The sequence below is a fragment of the Hirsutella rhossiliensis genome (genome assembly GCF_020360975.1).
Source record: "Hirsutella rhossiliensis strain HR02 chromosome Unknown scaffold00001, whole genome shotgun sequence".
In the NCBI taxonomy this organism is placed as follows: domain Eukaryota; kingdom Fungi; phylum Ascomycota; class Sordariomycetes; order Hypocreales; family Ophiocordycipitaceae; genus Hirsutella; species Hirsutella rhossiliensis.
This window is the reverse complement of record NW_025408667.1, coordinates 6,467,124-6,486,359: the sequence shown is the minus strand read 5'-3', so window position 1 is coordinate 6,486,359 and position 19,236 is coordinate 6,467,124. Positions and strand designations below refer to the sequence as shown.

General features: G+C 57.0%; 2 protein-coding genes across 2 annotated transcripts; one reads left to right on the top strand and one right to left on the bottom strand.

Annotated features, from left to right (window-relative positions):
• Positions 1–6,764: 6,764 nt before the first annotated feature.
• Positions 6,765–7,374, top strand: HRG_00821 (uncharacterized protein; the record flags this gene model as incomplete). The annotated part of the gene is made up of 4 exons (XM_044859292.1): positions 6,765–6,782; positions 6,919–7,025; positions 7,120–7,136; positions 7,268–7,374. The coding sequence occupies 4 exons, from the start codon at positions 6,765–6,767 to the stop codon at positions 7,372–7,374; spliced, it is 249 nt and encodes an 82-aa protein (XP_044725692.1).
• A 10,363-nt stretch (positions 7,375–17,737) lies between these two features.
• HRG_00820 (uncharacterized protein) lies at positions 17,738–18,544 on the bottom strand (the record flags this gene model as incomplete). Its single annotated transcript, XM_044859291.1, has 1 exon — positions 17,738–18,544. The coding sequence occupies one exon, from the start codon at positions 18,542–18,544 to the stop codon at positions 17,738–17,740; it is 807 nt and encodes a 268-aa protein (XP_044725691.1).
• Positions 18,545–19,236: the final 692 nt, after the last annotated feature.

Genomic DNA, 19,236 nt, shown 5'->3' with positions numbered 1-19,236 from the left:
CCCCTTGCGTCGTCAACTTTCTTCTTCCCGGTGAATGTCTTCGACTTGTCGTCCAAACAGGAGAACATGACAGGTCCCGTAACGGAGAGATTGGGTGAGTCGAAAAAGAGAGACAACACCGGCGTTTGCGGGCTAATGAGCCTTGTGAGCCCAGCTAAGGGTGCATGTGTACAGTACTGGGCTGGACAAGTTCCGTTTCCCAGGGCCGTGTCATTGGGCCGACATGGTGCCTTCTGCACTCCGTACCCCCCGAATCCTTGGGCCATGGTGGCGAGCAAGGGGCGTGGGCGAAGCTGTCCTGTCATGTGGGCAACCGGCTCGTCATTGAGGGCCCCAAAGTCCCCTCGGCATCTGGCGCCGGCCGAGTGCGGAGCCCCGTGGGCGAGTCCTCTCTTCTTACCCGTCGAGACGGAATGCGACGTGCCTGCACTGCCTCCCCTCTCTCACTTCCTAACTTCCTCTGCCCGTTTCTGGGGCATGCCAAGGACGGGTGAAACGGCGTTGCGGATGCTCGTGTGCGCGAGCTCTTGCAGTAGAGACGCATTATGCGCTGTTGAAGAAGAAAAAAGGGGGTCATCAAAGAAGTGCCTCTCATCTTCTTATTCTTCTTTGCGCCTTCCACGGCGTTAATCGATCCGGCGATGAGCCCCGGCCTCGCCCACGCGAGGCAACAACGCTTGTGTGCTCAGTGTTCCAGCCAGGGAGAGTGTTCAAGTTGGCCACGGCGTAGAAAAGAAAAGCGCGACACGGTCAGGAAAGAAGAGCAACAAGAAGGTACAGTAAGGCAACGGAGAAGGAAGACGGGAAAAAGAAAGCAAGTAACCACCCTTTCATGGTTCTCCATGTCTTTTTCTCGCTTGCTTTCTTTTGGGAGGTAGTCGGGGATCTTCGCCCAATGATCTGGGTTGACCGTCAGCGTCGAGGATCAAGAGGAAAGGGAGGTGCGGGGGTCTAACGGCATGTCGCGGCAGCAAACTTGTTTCACGCCGTCCCGCTCTTTCGGAGCTTTTTAGGGCAACGACGGCGTTATGCAGCTGGCGGACGCTTGCCCAATCATGGCCGGCAAATGGGGGGCGAAAGCTGTCCCTCGTTGGGCGTTGGATGAGTAAAGGGGGGGGAGTTAGTCAGATGGAGTTGGCGAGAACCTGGGGGGGGGTGTGGAAAGGGGGGCCATCAAATACTGATGAAGTGATTTCAACCAGGAGAGAAGGAGCAGGAGGAGGAGGGAGAGGAGAGAGAAGCGAAAGAGATAAGGACAAAAGGAATACGAGTCAAAAAGGCGAGGTGAACGCCATATTGTCTGTCGGCTCAACAAGACGGTGTCGGCACAACAAGATCCGCCCCGGTCTATACTCCGTAGAGGAGGGGGATGGAGGCACATGGGGGCAATTCGGCACGTTTGTTTGTTTGGGCGCGGACCGCATTTCCGTGTGTCTGCCTGTTCTCCGAAGTCTAGCGTATGCGCAGGTTGTCTCTGCAAGTCTCCGTAGCATGTCCCAAGCAATCCAACCTGCAGAGTTCAGTTTATAAATCTAGCAATGTTTCTAGGTTGCCTTGTTTTGGGGAAACTTTCCATGCCTGGGAGCAACTACCTACATCCGTCCCTCCTGATCATCCTCCCGGGCCATCGGAGGGGAAGCCAGGCTCTCTGGACAGATTGGTCCAGTACTCCGCATGTAGCGACGCGTGCCGGGACGGGGCCGGCGCCGACGCACTTCATCTCCATCGCCCTAGGGCTCAGGCAAGTGGGCTTCGTAGTGGTAGGGGCATTAAGCAAGGCCTCCCTGCCCCTGTCGCCCCAAGTTGGTCTGGACACGATACACAGGATTATGGCTACCATTCATACCACAGAAGCACTCGGGGCGCATACGTAATGTTTCGTCAAAACCGCCCCTTTCCCTTGCCCCCCCGCGTGCGCCCATCGACTTCAGGCGAAAGCGTCGTATGCTGTAGACAAGATACGGAGCCTCGATGCTCTGCGTGCCGGGGACGGATCGTACAGCAAAGAAACAGGGCAGCATGTAAGTCATCTGATCCAGCCAAAGGAGAAGTCCGGATGGGACCCACGCACCCATGCGCGGTACTGTACATGCGCCCTTCGCCTTACAAGTCGCGGCCCGGGACTCAAAGTCCCCGACCTGGCGCCCTCTTCTTCGTGCCGTACATGACCCATATCGACAGAAGCAGGCAAACTCCCGTTGGGCGTGCATGGCCGGTTCCTGGAAATGGCAAAGCCGTCAGGGCTTGGTGAGATCTAAGCATGTAGTCTCTCTCTTCCCGGTCGGCGTTAAGCAGTAAGCAGACCTGCCGGTGGGATGCCGAACCCGAGTCCCGGCTGTGAAGAGGCAGGCCGCTGGGACGCCCCTGATTGGCCTGTCTGTCCACGTCTTTGCCTACCACGCTGATCCAGACTAGCCTGCATCGAGCAGGCGTCTATTTCGAACGGGCAGAGGCGGAAGCTCGCATACGCCCACCTTCCCGTGGCCAGCGATGGTGCTTGGGACCGTCGGGATGTCCGAGCCGCACACATCCGACGGACGCGAAACGCCGCCCATGGCCCAGCACCGAGAGCCGGCTGTCAGTATAGCTGGGGGGAGGTGAACATGGGAGCCGCATGGTGGGATTCGGATCGACAGGAGCCACCCAAGGTCCGACTCTGGCTTCAGTCTACTGTCTGTAGGTAAGTGCGAGCAAACGGCCAGGCAGCAGCTGGCTGGCACGGGAGACGAGATGGGGGCAAGAAAAAGACCGGAGAGCCAGAGACAGAGGCAGCGAGAGAGGGCGCACAATGCCATCTAGCCGCCCGTCTCGCGCTCCACACCCGCAGCTCGACAATGGCCCATGTGTTGCCACGGCTCGCGCACGACATGGATCCGACTTGTCGTCTTTGAGGCAGAGCAACGGCCAAGAGACGCAGCGGTCCGGTGGGCGGCCCGCTGTGCATGTTGTGTTGGTGATTTTGCACAGAGACATGGTCCAAGCCCGCTCCCCCAACGTCTCTCGGGGCCGCCGTTGGAAACTGGTTCCTGCGGCTGGCACGCATGTTCCTTCTTGCCTTTGCGATGCGTGGAAGGCTCTGGAAGGGACCATGGGAAAAGATAAAAAGTCGGCCCTCGCCTTGACCCCCTCCCTTGGCCCCCTGACCTCGTTACACGGCATGGGAACAGGGTTGGCAGCCAAGGCACCCCCAGGTGCTTCTCTTGATAGACGACGTCGTGCAAGAAGCGAACTTTGTGTCTCCAGATCCGTTGTGCCGTCGCCACAACTTCAAGGAGATGCCGTGTAGCATGCCGCGGAGCCGGGGGGTGACGGCGGGCCAGTTTCACCAGGCTCGTCGGCCGTCACTCGGTCCCCTCACTTTCTGCTCTTTGATACGATGGCTTCTTTTTTTCGCCTTTAGCGTCGCATGTGCTTTGTCACGCAGTCTGCAAAGCACCGAGGGTCAAACTGTCATGATGGGAACAGATCCGGCAGCTGCAAGGCGAGGGGGCACTAAAGCCAGCCAAGATGCGCAACTTGGCCGTCCTCTCGCCTGCCAGGACGTACATACAGTAGCGGCGGCTGGCCGACCGGGCGTAGGAGAACGGAAGCCCATGGCGAGGCATCTCGGGCTCGATCTCGGGCCCGACCCTGGTCGCAAAGGCGCCACCGTGTCGTGCAGGCGGGGGATGATGGATCGGACGACACGGCAGCTACTGTATAGAGTGGCCATGTTGAAGCGAGCGGACACAAGCAAACACATACATGTAACAGCACGGCATTGTTAGCCGTGGTGGAATTGGCCAACGGCATGGGCGACTCGAATTGCCGACCAAGTATGTACCCGGCGAAGCCATCAACACGGCATGTACTGCCCTGGTACTGACGGCCATAGGCATCTGCAAGTGGATCAACGAGTGGATTCCTCGTCGGAGCGGGCCTTGCCGTGGGATTGCTCTTTGGTGCGTTTTCGCGATCCGGGGGACGGGATCAGCAGCCAAAGACTTGATTCATTCGCCGGTTGCGTCAGCAGGTGACCTCGAGCTGCTGGAAAGAGGGGCCCTCGGACAAAGGACACTGGATGAAAGACGGTCAGGCAGCGGGAGGGGGTTCGAGGAGAAGAGTGATTGCCGGCCAACGCGGAGGCCTTTGATTGCACGACAAGGCCAGCCACGTGGGACAGCGACGATGGATGAGGTTGGCTGTTTCAGACGGAGGCGATTTTCTGAGGGGTAGCAACCGCCCGCTCCTCGGTGATAAAGAGCAGGAGGAGCGCCAGAGGGGGGGCCCTTGCGGAGGAGCATCGAGGGGGCCCCTGTTTGGCGTTTGTGGCGCAAGACTGGGGAAGGATACTGCAGCAGAGAGTGGGAGAAAGGGAGAGAGAGAGCGAGAGAGGACGAGTGCCTGTGTGTGAGAGGGTAGTGTGGACACAAGTGCTGTAGGAACTCCCCCCTTATCCCGTGGGTTAAGGTAACCTTATCCTTGTCCCGTCATCGGCGAAAGCAGCACCAAGGCCGGGGGGTTCTGACAGGGGTTTGGAATAGCCAAGCAAGCCTCTCTGGGCTGTCCCGCGCGATGGCAGCTTCCATCACCCACACTCCTCCACATCGTGGTGCCAATCGTCCCGACCAAAAGGGGTCCGGCGGAAAAGCGTCGAGGAAAGAGAGGGCTCTCTCCCACACTGGTAAACACCGACAGGATGCCCAACTTACTACCGAGCAAGGTAGGTAGGCCTACAGGCTGACGTACAGTACCTTACCTCTGATACCACCCACCTTTGACCTCACCTCGCCTCACCTCGCCTGCCACAGGCCAGTCAAGTTGGGTCACACCACCACCGATAGATAGCAGATACATAGCCTCGTACGTCAGTGCCCGACGACACCGTCCCGGCGCGGTGCTCAAGCTGCTGCAGCGTATGGCACGCGTTGATGATGCTGCTGTTTTGTCTGCAGCCAAACATCTTCCCCCTCCTCCCCCTCGTGACTCTTTTTTCCGCCAGCGGACAAAGACGGGTCTGGGCCGGAGGCAGCTGGCCGGCTGTGGTTTATTAGGCACGTTGGGCCATTTGGCAATCCGCCCCCCCCCCGGTCGTGGACCTGTATTGACCGAGGTAGCCGCCGTTGATAATCTGGGAGAGCAGTCTCCGTAGAGCCCAAAAGCTCGTATGTTGGTTCATGACTATTGCTGGCTAACATGAATGGCATCCAAAATCGACGCGAGGTTGGCCACAAACAACCGACAAAGAGCCCCCCGGCCTGACCCATGTATACAAGTGCCTCTCCTTACCTTGCCTGGCAACATCTAGATGGAAAAGGCGAGAGGCTTGCATGCCGACAACCGGATGCTCTGATCGAGTGCTCCCGCTCCAGCACCGTCCTGCTCGACGCTTTGAGGGGCACCCGCCCCCAAGAGCAAGGCTCAAAGGGGAAACGCAATGATTAGACGGCAGACCGTCTGCCTGCCTGTGCAGCGGCTGCACGCACGCCTTGCTTAGCTTGGGTTTCTGCACGGCAGAATCCCATCGCTGCCACGAATGCCCGATATCATCGCACTTAGGCGGGCCAGCCACGCCACGCCACGCCATGCCATGCCAGGTCACGACTTGACAGTCTCGCCTCGCAAGTCGCCCTGTCCCAGCTCTTGTCCCTTTTCCTGTCATTGTGTGCCCCGGGCGTGCAGTGAGCCATCCATCAATGGACATGGAGCCTCTCACACGCCCCTCACCCCCCCCCCCCCCCCCCCCCCCTCCCCTGATGCTCTATTTGCCCCCTTTAATCTTCACCCCTCCAGCCAAAGATGAATGGATCCGCACTCATGCACCCCCTGCTATGTCTACATGGTTTTCTCATGGCCTCATACACCCCCTCCTTGTCCTGGAACTAGACGGTGAGAGGGTACCAAGAGGTCGGGGAGAGAGGAGATGGAGGAAGAATGAGAGAGAGGGAGCAAGTCAAGAGACGGCGGAAATAGAGTGTAAGACAAGCCATTTTGCAGAGTATCGAAGCCGCTCTGTATGGTCTCCCGTCTCCTTCCAACTTCATAACTTGTACGCTCCCAACGAGGAGACATGCATGCATGCTCTTTGTGCGTACTGTAGCAGGTGGGCCTATGTACAATACTCACAGCCCCTGTACCTACTGTACGCTGTCTGGTGCGTACCGTGCTCCATGTACCCCCCCAGGTCCAGGCTGGTCGTACCGAGCTAGGTTGCTCCCGGCATCCGCCATCCAGGGTTGGTTCCTCATGGCGGAGAGAGACAGCGGAGCCAGGACAGGCCCTTGTCCGCCTCCATAGCATCATACTGTACTGTGCTGTTTCTCGCGTGGATTGGGGGATAACCTTCGTCCACATGGGTGGTACCAAGTACGCGGTACTAACATCGTGCAGATCCGAGTCCCTTCAATCTTTAAATACACCCGGCTGCCTCCCCTTCAGCCTCTGTGGCGAACATGGTCTGTTGAGCCTACCTTGACTTCCTTCTCCACGACCAAATACCCTCAATCTCTTGTCCCGTCCTCCATTTCCCTCCTCTTTACAGACTAGAACTTGCCTCAACCCGCCGTTCTCATCCTCTGCTCCTCTTTTCGTGAGAACCAGCCTCGGCGCCTTGCGCGGCCTGCCCCTGCAACATAGCCGACAACGAGCTTTCGACGATTCGGAAACCGACATCTCTCTTCTGGCGTCCACCCGTGCGTGGAGGAGCAAAGCCAAAGCACACGGCCACTGCTCCCAACTACCTCAGGCCGCCGTCCGTCCCGGCCCCTACCGACAGGCGCGTCACCATGTGCAACTACATATACGTAAGTTTCAGACGCGACCATCCATCTCGTGGCCCTCGTTTTCACGATGGTGTTGAAGAGGGCAAGATGGAGTGTGGCCTGGATTCTCCTCCTCTCGACGTGGCATAGTCGGCGGCTTGGCTAAGCAGAGGAACAGAAAGAGCTGAGCTGCCAGCACCATTACCACCTGGTCGAGTCGTGGTGTTCCAAGTACATCGAGACGGAGCGGCGATGCCCACCCACCGTCGTAAGCAAGCAGTACTGGTGAGTAATTGGGAGAAGGGACCAGATGCATGGTGCCCAACCCGCATCCCATGCGCATGTACGGCAAGGGACTGGACTGACTTCATCTCGGCAGGGGTAACGACATATGCTGTGCGTTGCTAAATTTCCAACATGCCCTTCTCTGCTTCCCCGTCTTTGGCTGCTTCTGCCGCCGCGGTCACTCCCGGCCTGCCAACCTCTTTTTGTCGCGACTTGCATGAGGCTGACTTACAGACCTGCAGCCGCCTGCCGTGAACGACAACAACCTAGCAACCACCCCTGGGCCAAGTTGATCCGGCGGCCGACGACCAGAATGACCAACTACCCGCGCCACGTCTCCGCCCAGTGAGCAGTTTCCAGCCCGGGGGAGATTGGGAGACGGCATGGGGATGTGTAAGCGGTGACGGAGAGGCTCAAGAACAAGGCAATAAGGGGAAAGGGGAGACGGGCCTTATTCTCCCTCCCCTCAATGTCTGTCTCTTGACCCTCTCTCCCTCTCCTGCCACACATCCTTGTCACTACCCTCCTCCCCTCTTGGTCTGCAGTTGGAGCATCAGCTCCCCAAATCGTCCCAGACGACATGTTGTTACCTCGCTGCCCGCTAGAGTCTGCTCCGGCCCATTCGGGACTTGTGCTTTTGTTTTTTGCGGGTGACCGGCGCGCGAAACCCCGTGGACGCCATGTGGGCTGCTTCTATACTGTCCAGACTCACAAATGCGTTGTTGGTCGTCTGCGCCCATGCGCTGTGGCGCGGCTGCTTATGGAGGGAGAAGTCCTGTCGACGGCAAGATGATGGAAGATGGCTTGCAGATCTCTGGATCACGGCTGCCACACCGCAGATGAGGGGGATCTAACAAAGGTCCAAAAGAGGAGTCACCAGGAGAAAGCACAGAGGGGAAAGAGGGGGACACAGCGGGACGGGAGAATGGGGAAGAAACAATGCTCGCTCTCGAGGCGAACCAGAAAGCAAGCAAGAACGACAGTTGGAGGGCGAGGGGCAACAAGGCCTTTCAGATCGATTTACGCGCGAACCAAATCGAGGAAGAGGAAGGCGTCGGTGTGAACCGAGCATCATGCTGTTGGAGAGTTGGTTCGAAGCTTTCCGACGAACTCGTTTGCACACTCGCACGCATAGCAACCAAGGATTACGGCACAGAAAGATTGGGACTCAACGGGTGCGAACCTGAGTTTGTTTTTTTAGGGGTCAGGGGGGAGTCTACTTTGACTGGGATGAGCATTTGTCTTTTGGAAATCGTCAGGCTCCTTTTCTTTGATTGTTGATTTGATCGGGCTTATTTGCCTGTATTGCTTCGTTTTATTGTATTTTCAACCATACGGCAGGGACTCAGGCGGCGCAAGTGAGGGCAAAGCGTTGACAGCATCCATTTTTACAGGAATGGCGGAACAAACATGGCAAACAGGACTGGCGCGGCGGCAAAACAGGCATTCTGGAAACCAGCGGAGGATGAAGTGAGGACGAACGGCCATGGGAAATGCGAGGCGAGTATGAGAGTGAGCAATAAAAAATGGTCCAAGGAAGTGCGCAGGCAGGCTTAGGTCGCCTGCACCGGCGGGCCGATGCTCAAGCCAGATGGGACGGTGGCTTGTCCGCTTCAGCTCCAGTGCGACGTGCGAAGTACGAAGTAGGTACAGGCAGCGGGACCCATGTCAAACACCCTCTCTGGCAGAGGGAGGGAGCGGCGTGTTGATGCGGGTGCCCCGGCACGAAGAGAGGAGTGACTGCGTCAGAGTGACAGAGGTCCCGGTATGAGCCAAGACGGAGTGTATGGGTTTGTCTTTGTTACTTTGACTTACATAAATCGATGTGTGAACCTTCAGCAATTCATCAAGCTACATTGACGCCGTAGTAGCCTGTGATTTGGGGCCTGCACACAAGGCTTCACATAGGCATTTGAATGACCCTCCTTTCCCATAAGTATCATCGTGTCCTCCTCATGGTGGTAGCCAGTAGAAGGGGGAGAGTGGCGGAGGAGCAGCATGGAGAGAGAAAGGGAGAGATGGTTGCACGCCCTGGAAGGAACTGTGTCATAGGCAGCTTTCCCACAGAACGCGTACAGCTTATTACACACTGGCTGTTTCGTCTTCTTGGGCTTGCTGCATGACTAACTAACAGGCGCATCTGCGTTGCTATTTCGAGGCCTGAACCCTCTGTTGACGGTCAAGTCATCATCTTACCTTGCTTTACCTGCCAGGACACCGCATGTACGGAGTACTTCATGCAGTACCGTACACAGGTCGCGTACAGGAGAGCCTCTGGTTGCGCGGACGAGAGCATGCCATGTATGGAGCGTGTACTTCGTACCTGACCATCTCTGGCTTGCCTGCCTGCAGCAGTCTTTCAGCGTAGCTCGGTAGGCATGTTTTAGACAGATTGTTGGCGCTTCTGCAGCTCTGCCGGCATCTTTCTTCTCTCTGCAAGAATTTCTGTCTCTTCATTCTTCCTTCGTCTTCTATTCTCCTTCCTCATGAGAGGGTGGGATGTCCGTGTGATGTTATTGGTCCTGTCGCGTACTCTCATTACGGGTAAGTATGACATAGACGAAGTGTTTGTGCATGGGATGTGTTGGCTGGACCCCGTCCATCATCCGCTCACCCTGATGGCCGTGCTCTGGAAGGAGTCCAGCCTGCATCTGGATGCCGATCCGTGGTCCAGAGTCGAGGTGGGCGGCGGCAGGGTACATCAGTCATGAGGCTCACTCATCCTGGAAGAGGGGGAAGGGAAACCAACATGATCGGGGCGGCTGGGCTGTGCGCAACGGCCGTGATAGGGAATTGGGTTTCTCTACAGGCATTACTGGCCAAGTACAGTACTCAAGGCTCTACTGTGCATGGGAACTGGAGCATAGGCACCATGTAGCTATGCTCATGCACGTACATCCAGGGCAGGGTTCCGCAGTGCATGCGGAAGCTCCTCAGCCAACAGATGTGGGAATTGAGGCTGTACAGAGTCCGTCAATGTACACACAGGCACCTGTATGGATACCACATGTGCAGAAATCTGCATGTCGAGGAGTATTGGTACCTACCGGAGTGGTAAGATGTCTGCGCTCACTCGAATGGGGGACTGTATGTTTGTTGCCCGCGTTCTCCGCATCAACGTATGTCACGCCCAGTCATGTTGTGTAGGTCCTCATGCGGTGCAGCACCATGGAACCAACACTTGGCAAACACGCGCAGATAAAGAAAGGAGAGGGATTTGAGGGCGGTGGGGTTCCTGTGCCTAAGTCTTGATGATGGCAATGCTCCTGCAAGCACTCACCAGGATCAGGGAGCTCCGGGGTGGTCCAAAGGTCCCGCCAACAAGCAGTATTGTACTGGGATGAAGTAGACTGTGCTATACATGATACGTCTACTCAGAAAGAGTACTCTCTTGTTGCGTCTTGTCCTTGACCACCACATCCGTGCCCCAGCTCTCCCGTCACGATGCTGTACAGATACAGACAGCATGTATGTTTCCGCCTCACGGCCAGGCCGAAGACCCAACATGCATATAAACGCCCGTGCTGTGCTGTACATACAACCCCCGATCAACCGCATGGCCCGTGGCCCCGGTCCATGCCCGTGTGTCCACCGCCCAGCGAGTCTCGACGACGCCGGGCACAGGAGGTGGCCCGGTCGGGTAGATATGCCAAGGGGCCAGACCATTTTATTACATGCAGTACATACCTGTCCGGCCTTGACGCAGCATGTGGCGCCGGAACACCGTGGACCGAGACGCTTCGCTCTCACGCCGGCAACTTACAATTTGAAGACACCCAGTACAGGGTGTCCCGAGGCCGAATCAATAGAGCCGCTATTGACAACGCACAGGAGAGAAACCCTACCCTGTCGCATTGAAGCTCTGCCGCCCCTTGGATGACGTCGAGCCTTCGAGCAGTTGCACCTGCTCTTGTTTGTTCCTCTAGCCGGCGGCTGCAGCCACCATCTGCCGCAGCCCGTCATCCCTGGCCTGCAAAGACGGCCCGGGGCTGGGCGGCCTTCATCGCCCGTCACGCCGAGACCAGGCGCCCCTGTCGCCGCCATCCCCCATGTAGATTGTCCGTCGTCGAATAGTATGGGAGAAACAGCTTCCATTCCGTCTTCTGTTACCTTGACGACGGGGGAGGCGACGGGGAGGCGACGGCGCAATGCTCTCAGTCCACCCCCTTGCTCCAAGGCCTTGGACTTCTCCTCCGCCGTCACATCGTCCCATGAATACTTGCAGATATATTTTGCTCATCCGCCGAGTATCTGTAGGTGAATAGGCGTCCGAGTACACGGCACGGGGGAGAAATGAGAGAGGAAGCAAGCCACAGCCCATTGTCTCGAATACGGCCTGCAATCTAGACAACCAGACAATAATGGGCGTCCGACTTCCAGCGCCACATCGCTGGCTCGTTTCCCGCCACTCCTGTCAGCTATTTATTGCGGTGATGCGGTTCGGGCCCCGTGCTGTCACCGTCCGGGCCGTCCCGCATTCTTCTTGTATTCACCCACATGCCTCGTGCTCACTCAGCCAGTCGGCCTTGCAGCCACCTCGCTCCCACCACTTTGTTCAGGCATTCTTGGTTTTCATGTAGAATATATATATATTTATATATGTGTTTGTGTGTGTGTGTGTGTGTGTGTGTGTAATCAAGCCATTGAGTTTCCTCGCACCGTTACATCATGGTACGGAGGGCCTCTTCTTCGCAGCCACCACAGACCGGGTTCAAGCGGTAGCAGCTCGCCTACGGGGTACTGAGGCGGCAGACGAGCTCGGTGGGCAGACCCTGCAAAGTCTGATGCGCCGGTTCGTAAAGTACATCGGCAAGTGGCGCATCCGAACCAAGCTGCGCGCCTATCCCGAGCATGAGGACTCACGGGCAGACAGTGCTTGTCCGTTATGCCGGTGGCTGTTTTGTACAAATTTTACTACTACACATAATCCGTGTGTGTGAACTATGGGGGTTGTGTCAAAAAACCTGCATTCAAATAAAGAGACTGCGTGTCTGTCTGTGCTCATCCGCCTCTGTCGCAAAGAAAGTCGAGATGCTATCCCAGCGATGACGATTCTTGGACACTGGCAGCAGGTATCATGTGACAGTGACATATCCTAGATGGAACAGAAAAGAGGAGAAGCGACAGGGTAAACGCAGGGGAAGGAACTTATCTCCTCCGTGTTGTCAGATTCCCCCTCTCCCCTAGATCGACAGATGCTTTCGACCCGGCATTTAGGAGCGGCGCCCCGTTGCGATTTTGCAGCACATCGTAGCTCATGGAGATCGGATATCAAATTCGGTCATCAATGACACCGATGTGATCCCTGGCTGTGGCGGCCCCGTCATGTAGGCGCCCGTCAAGGTAAACGACGCCGCTCGCCTTCGGCCTCGCTTCGCGCCTAGAAGAAAACAAAACCGCCACAAAAACGGCCCGTTCGACGCAAGAGGAGACGCTATGTATATATGTAGCTTGGCCTGGGATACCACGTTGAAGGGGGCTGGTCAGTGAGCACCACCCATCTGGGGATATCCTCACAAAAGTCTTACCTCTACATAGGTACCCAGGAACCGCACCCAACGTGTGTTGAAGGCAGAATATGATGGAAACAACATGCACACTACATAACAAACATGGGTACGTCTACTCCGTAGGTACTCCGTATACCTGGCGGGAATCCAGACACCAGGCCGAAGGAGAAGGGAGGGGTGTCCGGGCTATTCGTCCGGGGCGAGAAGAGACAACAACGCTTGCGCTTTTACTGCCGTAATCGAAAGCACGAGGCCGTGGAGAAGGCCAACCCAGCATCCAGCTCCGCGGGACAACGATGAAGCATGGCGATGCAGCCAAGCATCCTTGTCGATAACCCGAAAACCCGGAATTCCCCCTTGTGCATATGCTCGAGCGTGCTTTTGCTGTATTCTGAGGTCTGAGACTCTACTGGACATGGATGGCGAGACAGGTGGTGGCCGAGTGGGTGTTGGAGAAGATTGGCTCAAAAGCCGACAAGGAAACGTGCAAACGCGGTCACTCTTGCAGCTCTTGCAGTCGAGGTGAACAATCATCACCTGACGCAGCTGAGATGCACGCGAATGACACAGCTGACAGCACATGGAGATGGCCGCTTGCTTGCCTTGCTGCGGCACCTTGTTACGCGCACACACACTCTCACACACGCGGATGGCAAGGGGACTCGTGCGTATCCGTACCGCGAGCCACGTACGCAGTGGGCATGGATATTTTTCTGTCGTTTTCCTACCAACCCCTTGACATCCCGGACGTGGCACGGGACGTCCACGCAGCCTGTATGGCTTCGTCGTGCATCCAAACCGCCCGGGCATGGGCCTCGGGAATTGATGTCGCACGTTGGGGATCAGTCACAAAGGGGCACCAAGTACCAGTACAAGAGAAGATAAGAAGGGATTAAGAAAGGAAGAAGAGAGAAAGTTGCAAGGTTAAGGGGCGTGGAGAAAGGGGGAGGCTTCCATTCGAGCTCTCCAGCAAGCGCTACTGCACAAAACATATCCTCTTAACCCTATTCGCTCAAGTACATTTGCAAGTTGGCTCACAAATGAGCGTCTGCAGCGATGAGGACTTGGGATCTTTGCAGAGCTAGACAGGGAGGGCGTGCGTTTTTGTGCTGAGCCAGCATGGATAATCCCTAATGGGCAAAAAGAAAGGAGCAAGTTTGTAGGCTTCACGTTGGTGAGCGGAGACCAGGTAACAATGACTGCTTACAAGGTCCAGACATTCATGTGGTCCATGAGCAATAGTTAACTTAACCCAGTCAGAGGAAAAAGGCCAGGACGTTGAGATGGCGTACGTAGTCGGGAGCCTGCTCGCCGGGCTGCTTGTTAGATGCTGGATATCAAACCTTGTGATGCCAGCCGACGCAAGCCATCTCTGCATAGAGGAATCAGCACCGGCCGCACCGCACATTCAGACAGAGGGTGTCTCTTCCCTGGGAGGATCCGATCCGCGGTTCCGCCGCTGTCTAATGAATTCACTGCTCGCCTCTTCCTCTTTCACGTTCCTGCAGGCAGCGCATATTCTGACGCCGCCGGCAGGCTTATCAAAGATTCAAGTATATTGGAAAGAAAGACGAGGCGTGGAAAAAGAAACCAGGTCTCGCCCCTTTCATCATGGTTTCTCCCCCCATGTCTCATGCGGTACTGCCACGACACCTAAAAGAGGACGATGGCATTCGAATCAAACTCGGTAGCAAAAAGAAAGGCCGAGGCAAGTGACTGACAAAGAAAAAAGAAAACAGCAAGCTTGGCCCCGTCGCAATAAACGTTTTATTTCCCCAGCGTGGCAAATAAAGACGACCCCTGCGGTATTGCGTGCCCGGACCCGAGACTCTGGGAAATGAATCGACGCCATCTTGTGACTCATGACGCCTCTCTGCTCGAGCGTATATATTTATATCCGCTTCTATCGAAAACGCTTGAGCGAGGCATCGTGCACATACACATCCAGGGCAGCGTCTGCAGCAAGCCTCGCCCGCAGACGATGCCAGGACGCGCACGCACGCATGGCTCGCCGGGCATGTGACTAGGGGGTGCCACTTGAGCTGCGCGGCATCCATCATCCATAGCGGACGCTCGTACATGCATAGGTGGGTGTGTGTGTGCTTGCGGGGCCCTTTTCCGTGTCGACTTTGTTCGCCGTCGCCTTAACCCCCCTCCCCCCTTGAGGTTGACAGACAGGACACCCCTCCCACCATCGTCTTCTTCACTGTAGCTCTGGGTGAGGCTGGCTCTAGGCTCTAGTGTACATATGCCGCTGTACGAAACACGTCGTACTTGGGTTATATTCAAGTTCCACTAGCTTGGCCGCCTCTTTTGCCTCTTTCTGTGTGTTCTGAGCTGTCAGAACCAAAGGGAGGGGTATCGTCAGGAACGCGTAAGTCATTACCAGGCGAGCTGGACGGGAAAGAGTTCAGCGTGGAGGAATACATCCAGAACTCTCAAGTTCCTCTAGCTCAACGAATACGAAAACAGAGCCCCCCTTACCACCGGAGGCTGGGTCCTGTTCGAAGCATGGCGGCAAAGAGGTGTCTCTAGAAAACGGGCCGGTGGCTTCATGAATCCAAGTGCCTTTGCCCCGCCATCTAAGTCTCCTTGCCGTTCCTTTGCTATCATTGTGCAAAGAAGCAGCGGACGCAGACAACTACCGACGAAACGTCGACAGGGACAACAGTCTCATCCCAAGAGCTGTGACACCATACAACACAGACGCATCCCAACAACCTGCCTCATCTCACCAAACTCCAGTCCTCATGCCTTTGCCCAGCCGGGCGTTTGTTCCCACGTGGGAAAAGAGGGAATCACGATAAACAGCAGAAGCATCCCAGTATCCTGTATCATCTGCCCCCGCCCCCGGCACGTATTCACGTATTTCAACCCCCTTGTTCCAACAGTCTGGAACGGCTGAAAATGGCGGATCGATGCCCTGAAGGCATCCGCCGGATGAAGTACTCACCGAAGGAACAGGACGTGCAACCTAACGACTCGCGTTTTGTGCAATTACGGTGTATCTGCGGAGACATACAGCTGCCCTGGCAAGTCAGTCCATGGAGACGGCGTCCCATCCCCAGGTTGCGGGTCGATCGATCTTGACAAAACAAAACAACGGGCTGAGAGGAGAGGAAAAGATGGGGAGGGGGAAGCACAGGGCCATGGTTCATGGGTTCAAATCACAGCTTCCCTCATTCAGCCCTGAGGGGGAGCTGATCGTTGGCGCCGGCGGGCTGGCTATCACCGAGTGACGCCGACAGGGCAGAGCAGAAAACGTCTAGAGCTTGCGCCATGGTTTTTCTTTTCTTACCTTGGTCCGTCCTTATTCCTCTAGCCCCGTCCTCGAACCAAGGAGAAACCTCGACTATCTCAGTCGGGACTAGGCAAGGGCCGGCAAGAACATGTGGCCGCCATATCAGGCCTAACGGTGCCATCATCTTACCCCCATTTGCCCCCCTGATGGACCGGTGAAGCTTCCAGTAACCAGTCATCTAACATCGTCGACCCAAGAGCTGCCGTCCGGGAAAGGCACCAGCCCTGTCGTCTCCACACCCATCCACACCCCCTATCATGCTCACCTCACCCGCCAACCCGCGTCCGTTCCAATGAGCCGGCAGGCCCTACAAGTCTCCCTCCCCCCCGCCGCGCTATCGTGTCTGCGGATGTGCCTAAGACATCCCCTTCGCCCCAAAGGCCCAGAGAGAGTCAGAGGATGTCGGCAGAAGCAGACCTGTCACATGGAGCGGCCTCGTAGCTTGACAGGGTCCAGAAACGGTCAGAACATGGTACGACTTCCCAAACTGTCGGGTCCGCCGCTTCACTCCCCACGGTGCCAGGGCTGGCCAGAGTGCAGGCGCCCGATGATATTCGGTTTGTGAAGCGAGCAACAAGAAGCGTTGGGCATGGATGAGGGCAGCTCACCCCCCCCCCTCGCCGCCCCGTCTCCCACACCCTTTCCTTCACCCTCACAAGCCTGTCCCAAGGCAGACAGGGCGGAGAGGTTCCGCATTTTGAAAAAGTAAATCGAAAAGGACCAGGATGAGGTAAGGGAAGGGGGAGGGGTTGAAAGAGCAATGGCTGGTTATATTTACGCCAAGGGGCACTCGATGTGTCTCCGCGCTAGACTGGGCATCACAAGGACACAGTTGCTATCCCCAGCTGTCATGTGCTCGGCACCAGCTCGCTGGCCATGGGGGATACCGTCCAGTTGTTTCTTGCCGCTGTCCACTCCCGCCTCATTGTCCCGTTACGAAGCCGGGCTCGCGAAGCGCCACCAGATGATTGACCCGTCGCTCTCGAGAGGGGATGACAGTTGGCACAGTGGATGCCGAGATGAACCAGTCCTCATGCCACTGTTCCTCCTTCCGCTGTCCTGACGGCGACATCCTCGTATAACATGAGTTGGGGTCGAATGACCAAATGCCCCAGACCCCGCATTTGCGATGAGGCCCGCGGCATCTAGCCGCTCTCTTGTCAGCCGAGACTCGCCGCGATAGTCATACTCGCGGGCTGCACAGTTAATTTGCTCAAAGTCGAGGTCCGACGGGATGAAAAATGCAAGACCACGGACGAGACAGTCACAGGACGGAACGGGCCGTTGGAGACCAGACATGGCGGGATACAGGGTAGGTGGACAAATTCCGACTAACTCACCTCTGGGTCAGCTCACCATGAACTTGGGGTAAGCAGTTGGCGATGGCCTGACCCAAGAGCTATTGGACATACAAGGTATCCTGATGGATAGTAGATTCTTCATACTGCAAGTGGTATCAAGAGCCTACCTAGCCTGAGGTGACGCAACAGGCGTAAAGCGAGTACTGTCAAGGTTGGCAGCCCCTGATCGGATTAAGTCGACATCCTCTAGCCTCCAAAGAGAGGATGTGTCTTGTGCAGGAAGATGACGGCCGCTCCTCGCAGCGTCCTTGACCGTGGTTTGGCGCCACTGTTACCATATCACCTGTTCATCAGCCTTTGCCTTTCGGGCCCCATAGTCCAGTGACTTGTCTCGAATTGCTGGCGCCGAATAGGGACCTCCTTCAAGGGCATATTGCAACAAGAGTGACGGGCCGATTGCGAGTTTGTCCAGTTCTTCCTTCAGCTGACGCCCTTGACGTAGTGCGATGATGCGACGGATCTCGGTAGAGCTGGGCGCTCCTGACCGCTCGAGCCTCGGCAGCTGACATGGAACAAAACGGTAGCGGCGCAAAGGCTTTCTCAACGTCTCGCACTTCCAAGAGGTGACGACCGGCAAAGCGGGTAGCTCGATTGCTTTGCCTCGGGCTGGATCCGCGGGAAGAGACGAGCAGTCAGAAATGTAGCCGGCTGGTGGTGCTGTGGGGAAAGGCTCTTACCGGCGGCCGCGTCGATGGCTACCTTGCTCGGCGGTGCATCGCCTTGAAGCGAGCACGGCTCCCACATGGAGCATGCCGGGAGCTGGCGGAGAGAATAGGGATAGCGAAAGTCGACGGGGCGCGAGACGTCGCTCGTGAGAGCCTCGACGCAGTCCCAGCTCTTGGGGTCGGAGGCGGCTCTCGAACTGATCCAGTCGGGACCGACCAGGAGTACAAACCTCAAGTCGATGCAACGCCGTGCCAGGTTTTTCTGCAACCGGGCGCGGAAGGATTTCCACGAGTCCTCGGATCCCTCGAAGACCCAGACGCGATCCTTGGGGAGGCCCGCTTCGTGCCAAAGATTTGCTCTCTTTGCCTTGGTCAGCAGAAAGGGCTGCTCGTCCTTGGTGTTCTTGGCGGCAAGCTTATCGTCATCGGTGGGGAGGATGATGGCGGCGGCGAGGAAAAGGTCGTCGCCGGCGTTACGCAAGACATGGTCGAGGAGCGCCTGGTGACCCCGGTGGGGAGGGTTGAAGGAGCCCGGATACAGCAGGACGTGGTTGGGGGCGCGGTTGGGGCGGAGAATGGGTGAATCGTGATGGTTAAAGGGAGGGTGTGACGGGTTCAGCTCGAGTCCCTGCTCAGCCGCGACCGTCGCGACAAAGTCCCCAAGACGACGACTTTGTGCCATGGCCTATTCTGCTCGGGAGGCACTGGCTCGAAGGAGAAGGTGGCCTGACGAAGCGGCGTTTCGGCGAGACGGCGTCGGCAAGGCGTCGAGGGGAAGCGAAGGAGGGCTCGGATTGCGAGGGTTGGTCCGGTAAGGAGATGTTTTCCTGGGCGCGGGTCGAAGGAGGCTCCTCCATGCCCACAGTAGGAGCCTGAGGCAAAAAAGGCCTTGTTTCATTGCGCTTGGGGGAGGCTTTAGATGACGAAACGCAGCAGTTGTCCTTGTGAATCTGCGGCGAACAAGGAAGCTTGGAAGGAGCATGTGGCAGTACCGAATGCGGCGAGCGGTGAGCTGCCTGGTACTTCAATACCGTGGGCAATCTGTTCCGGGGGGGCCAGAGCTTTACCCCGGCGTCGGAGCAGATTTTGGACAGCAAAGACGACCGGTCTGCGAGAGTCGAAAAGAGGAGCAACTGGACTCGTCTCTCGAGACTTGTGCCTAAGGCTGTCCAACAGCACGGCCGACAACACCTCCGAGGACTCAACAAGGCGGGAAAGGAGAGGCTTACGCGCTCACTCGGTGCACACAGGAGCGCGCAGGGCACCATGCCGTCTATAGAGGCGTCATGAGGCCCGATCTGCCGAGTCGTACGGACTGTGCGGGAAAACAGAGGATGCAGAGCACATGTCAACGGCCTCTCAGCTCTACAGGCC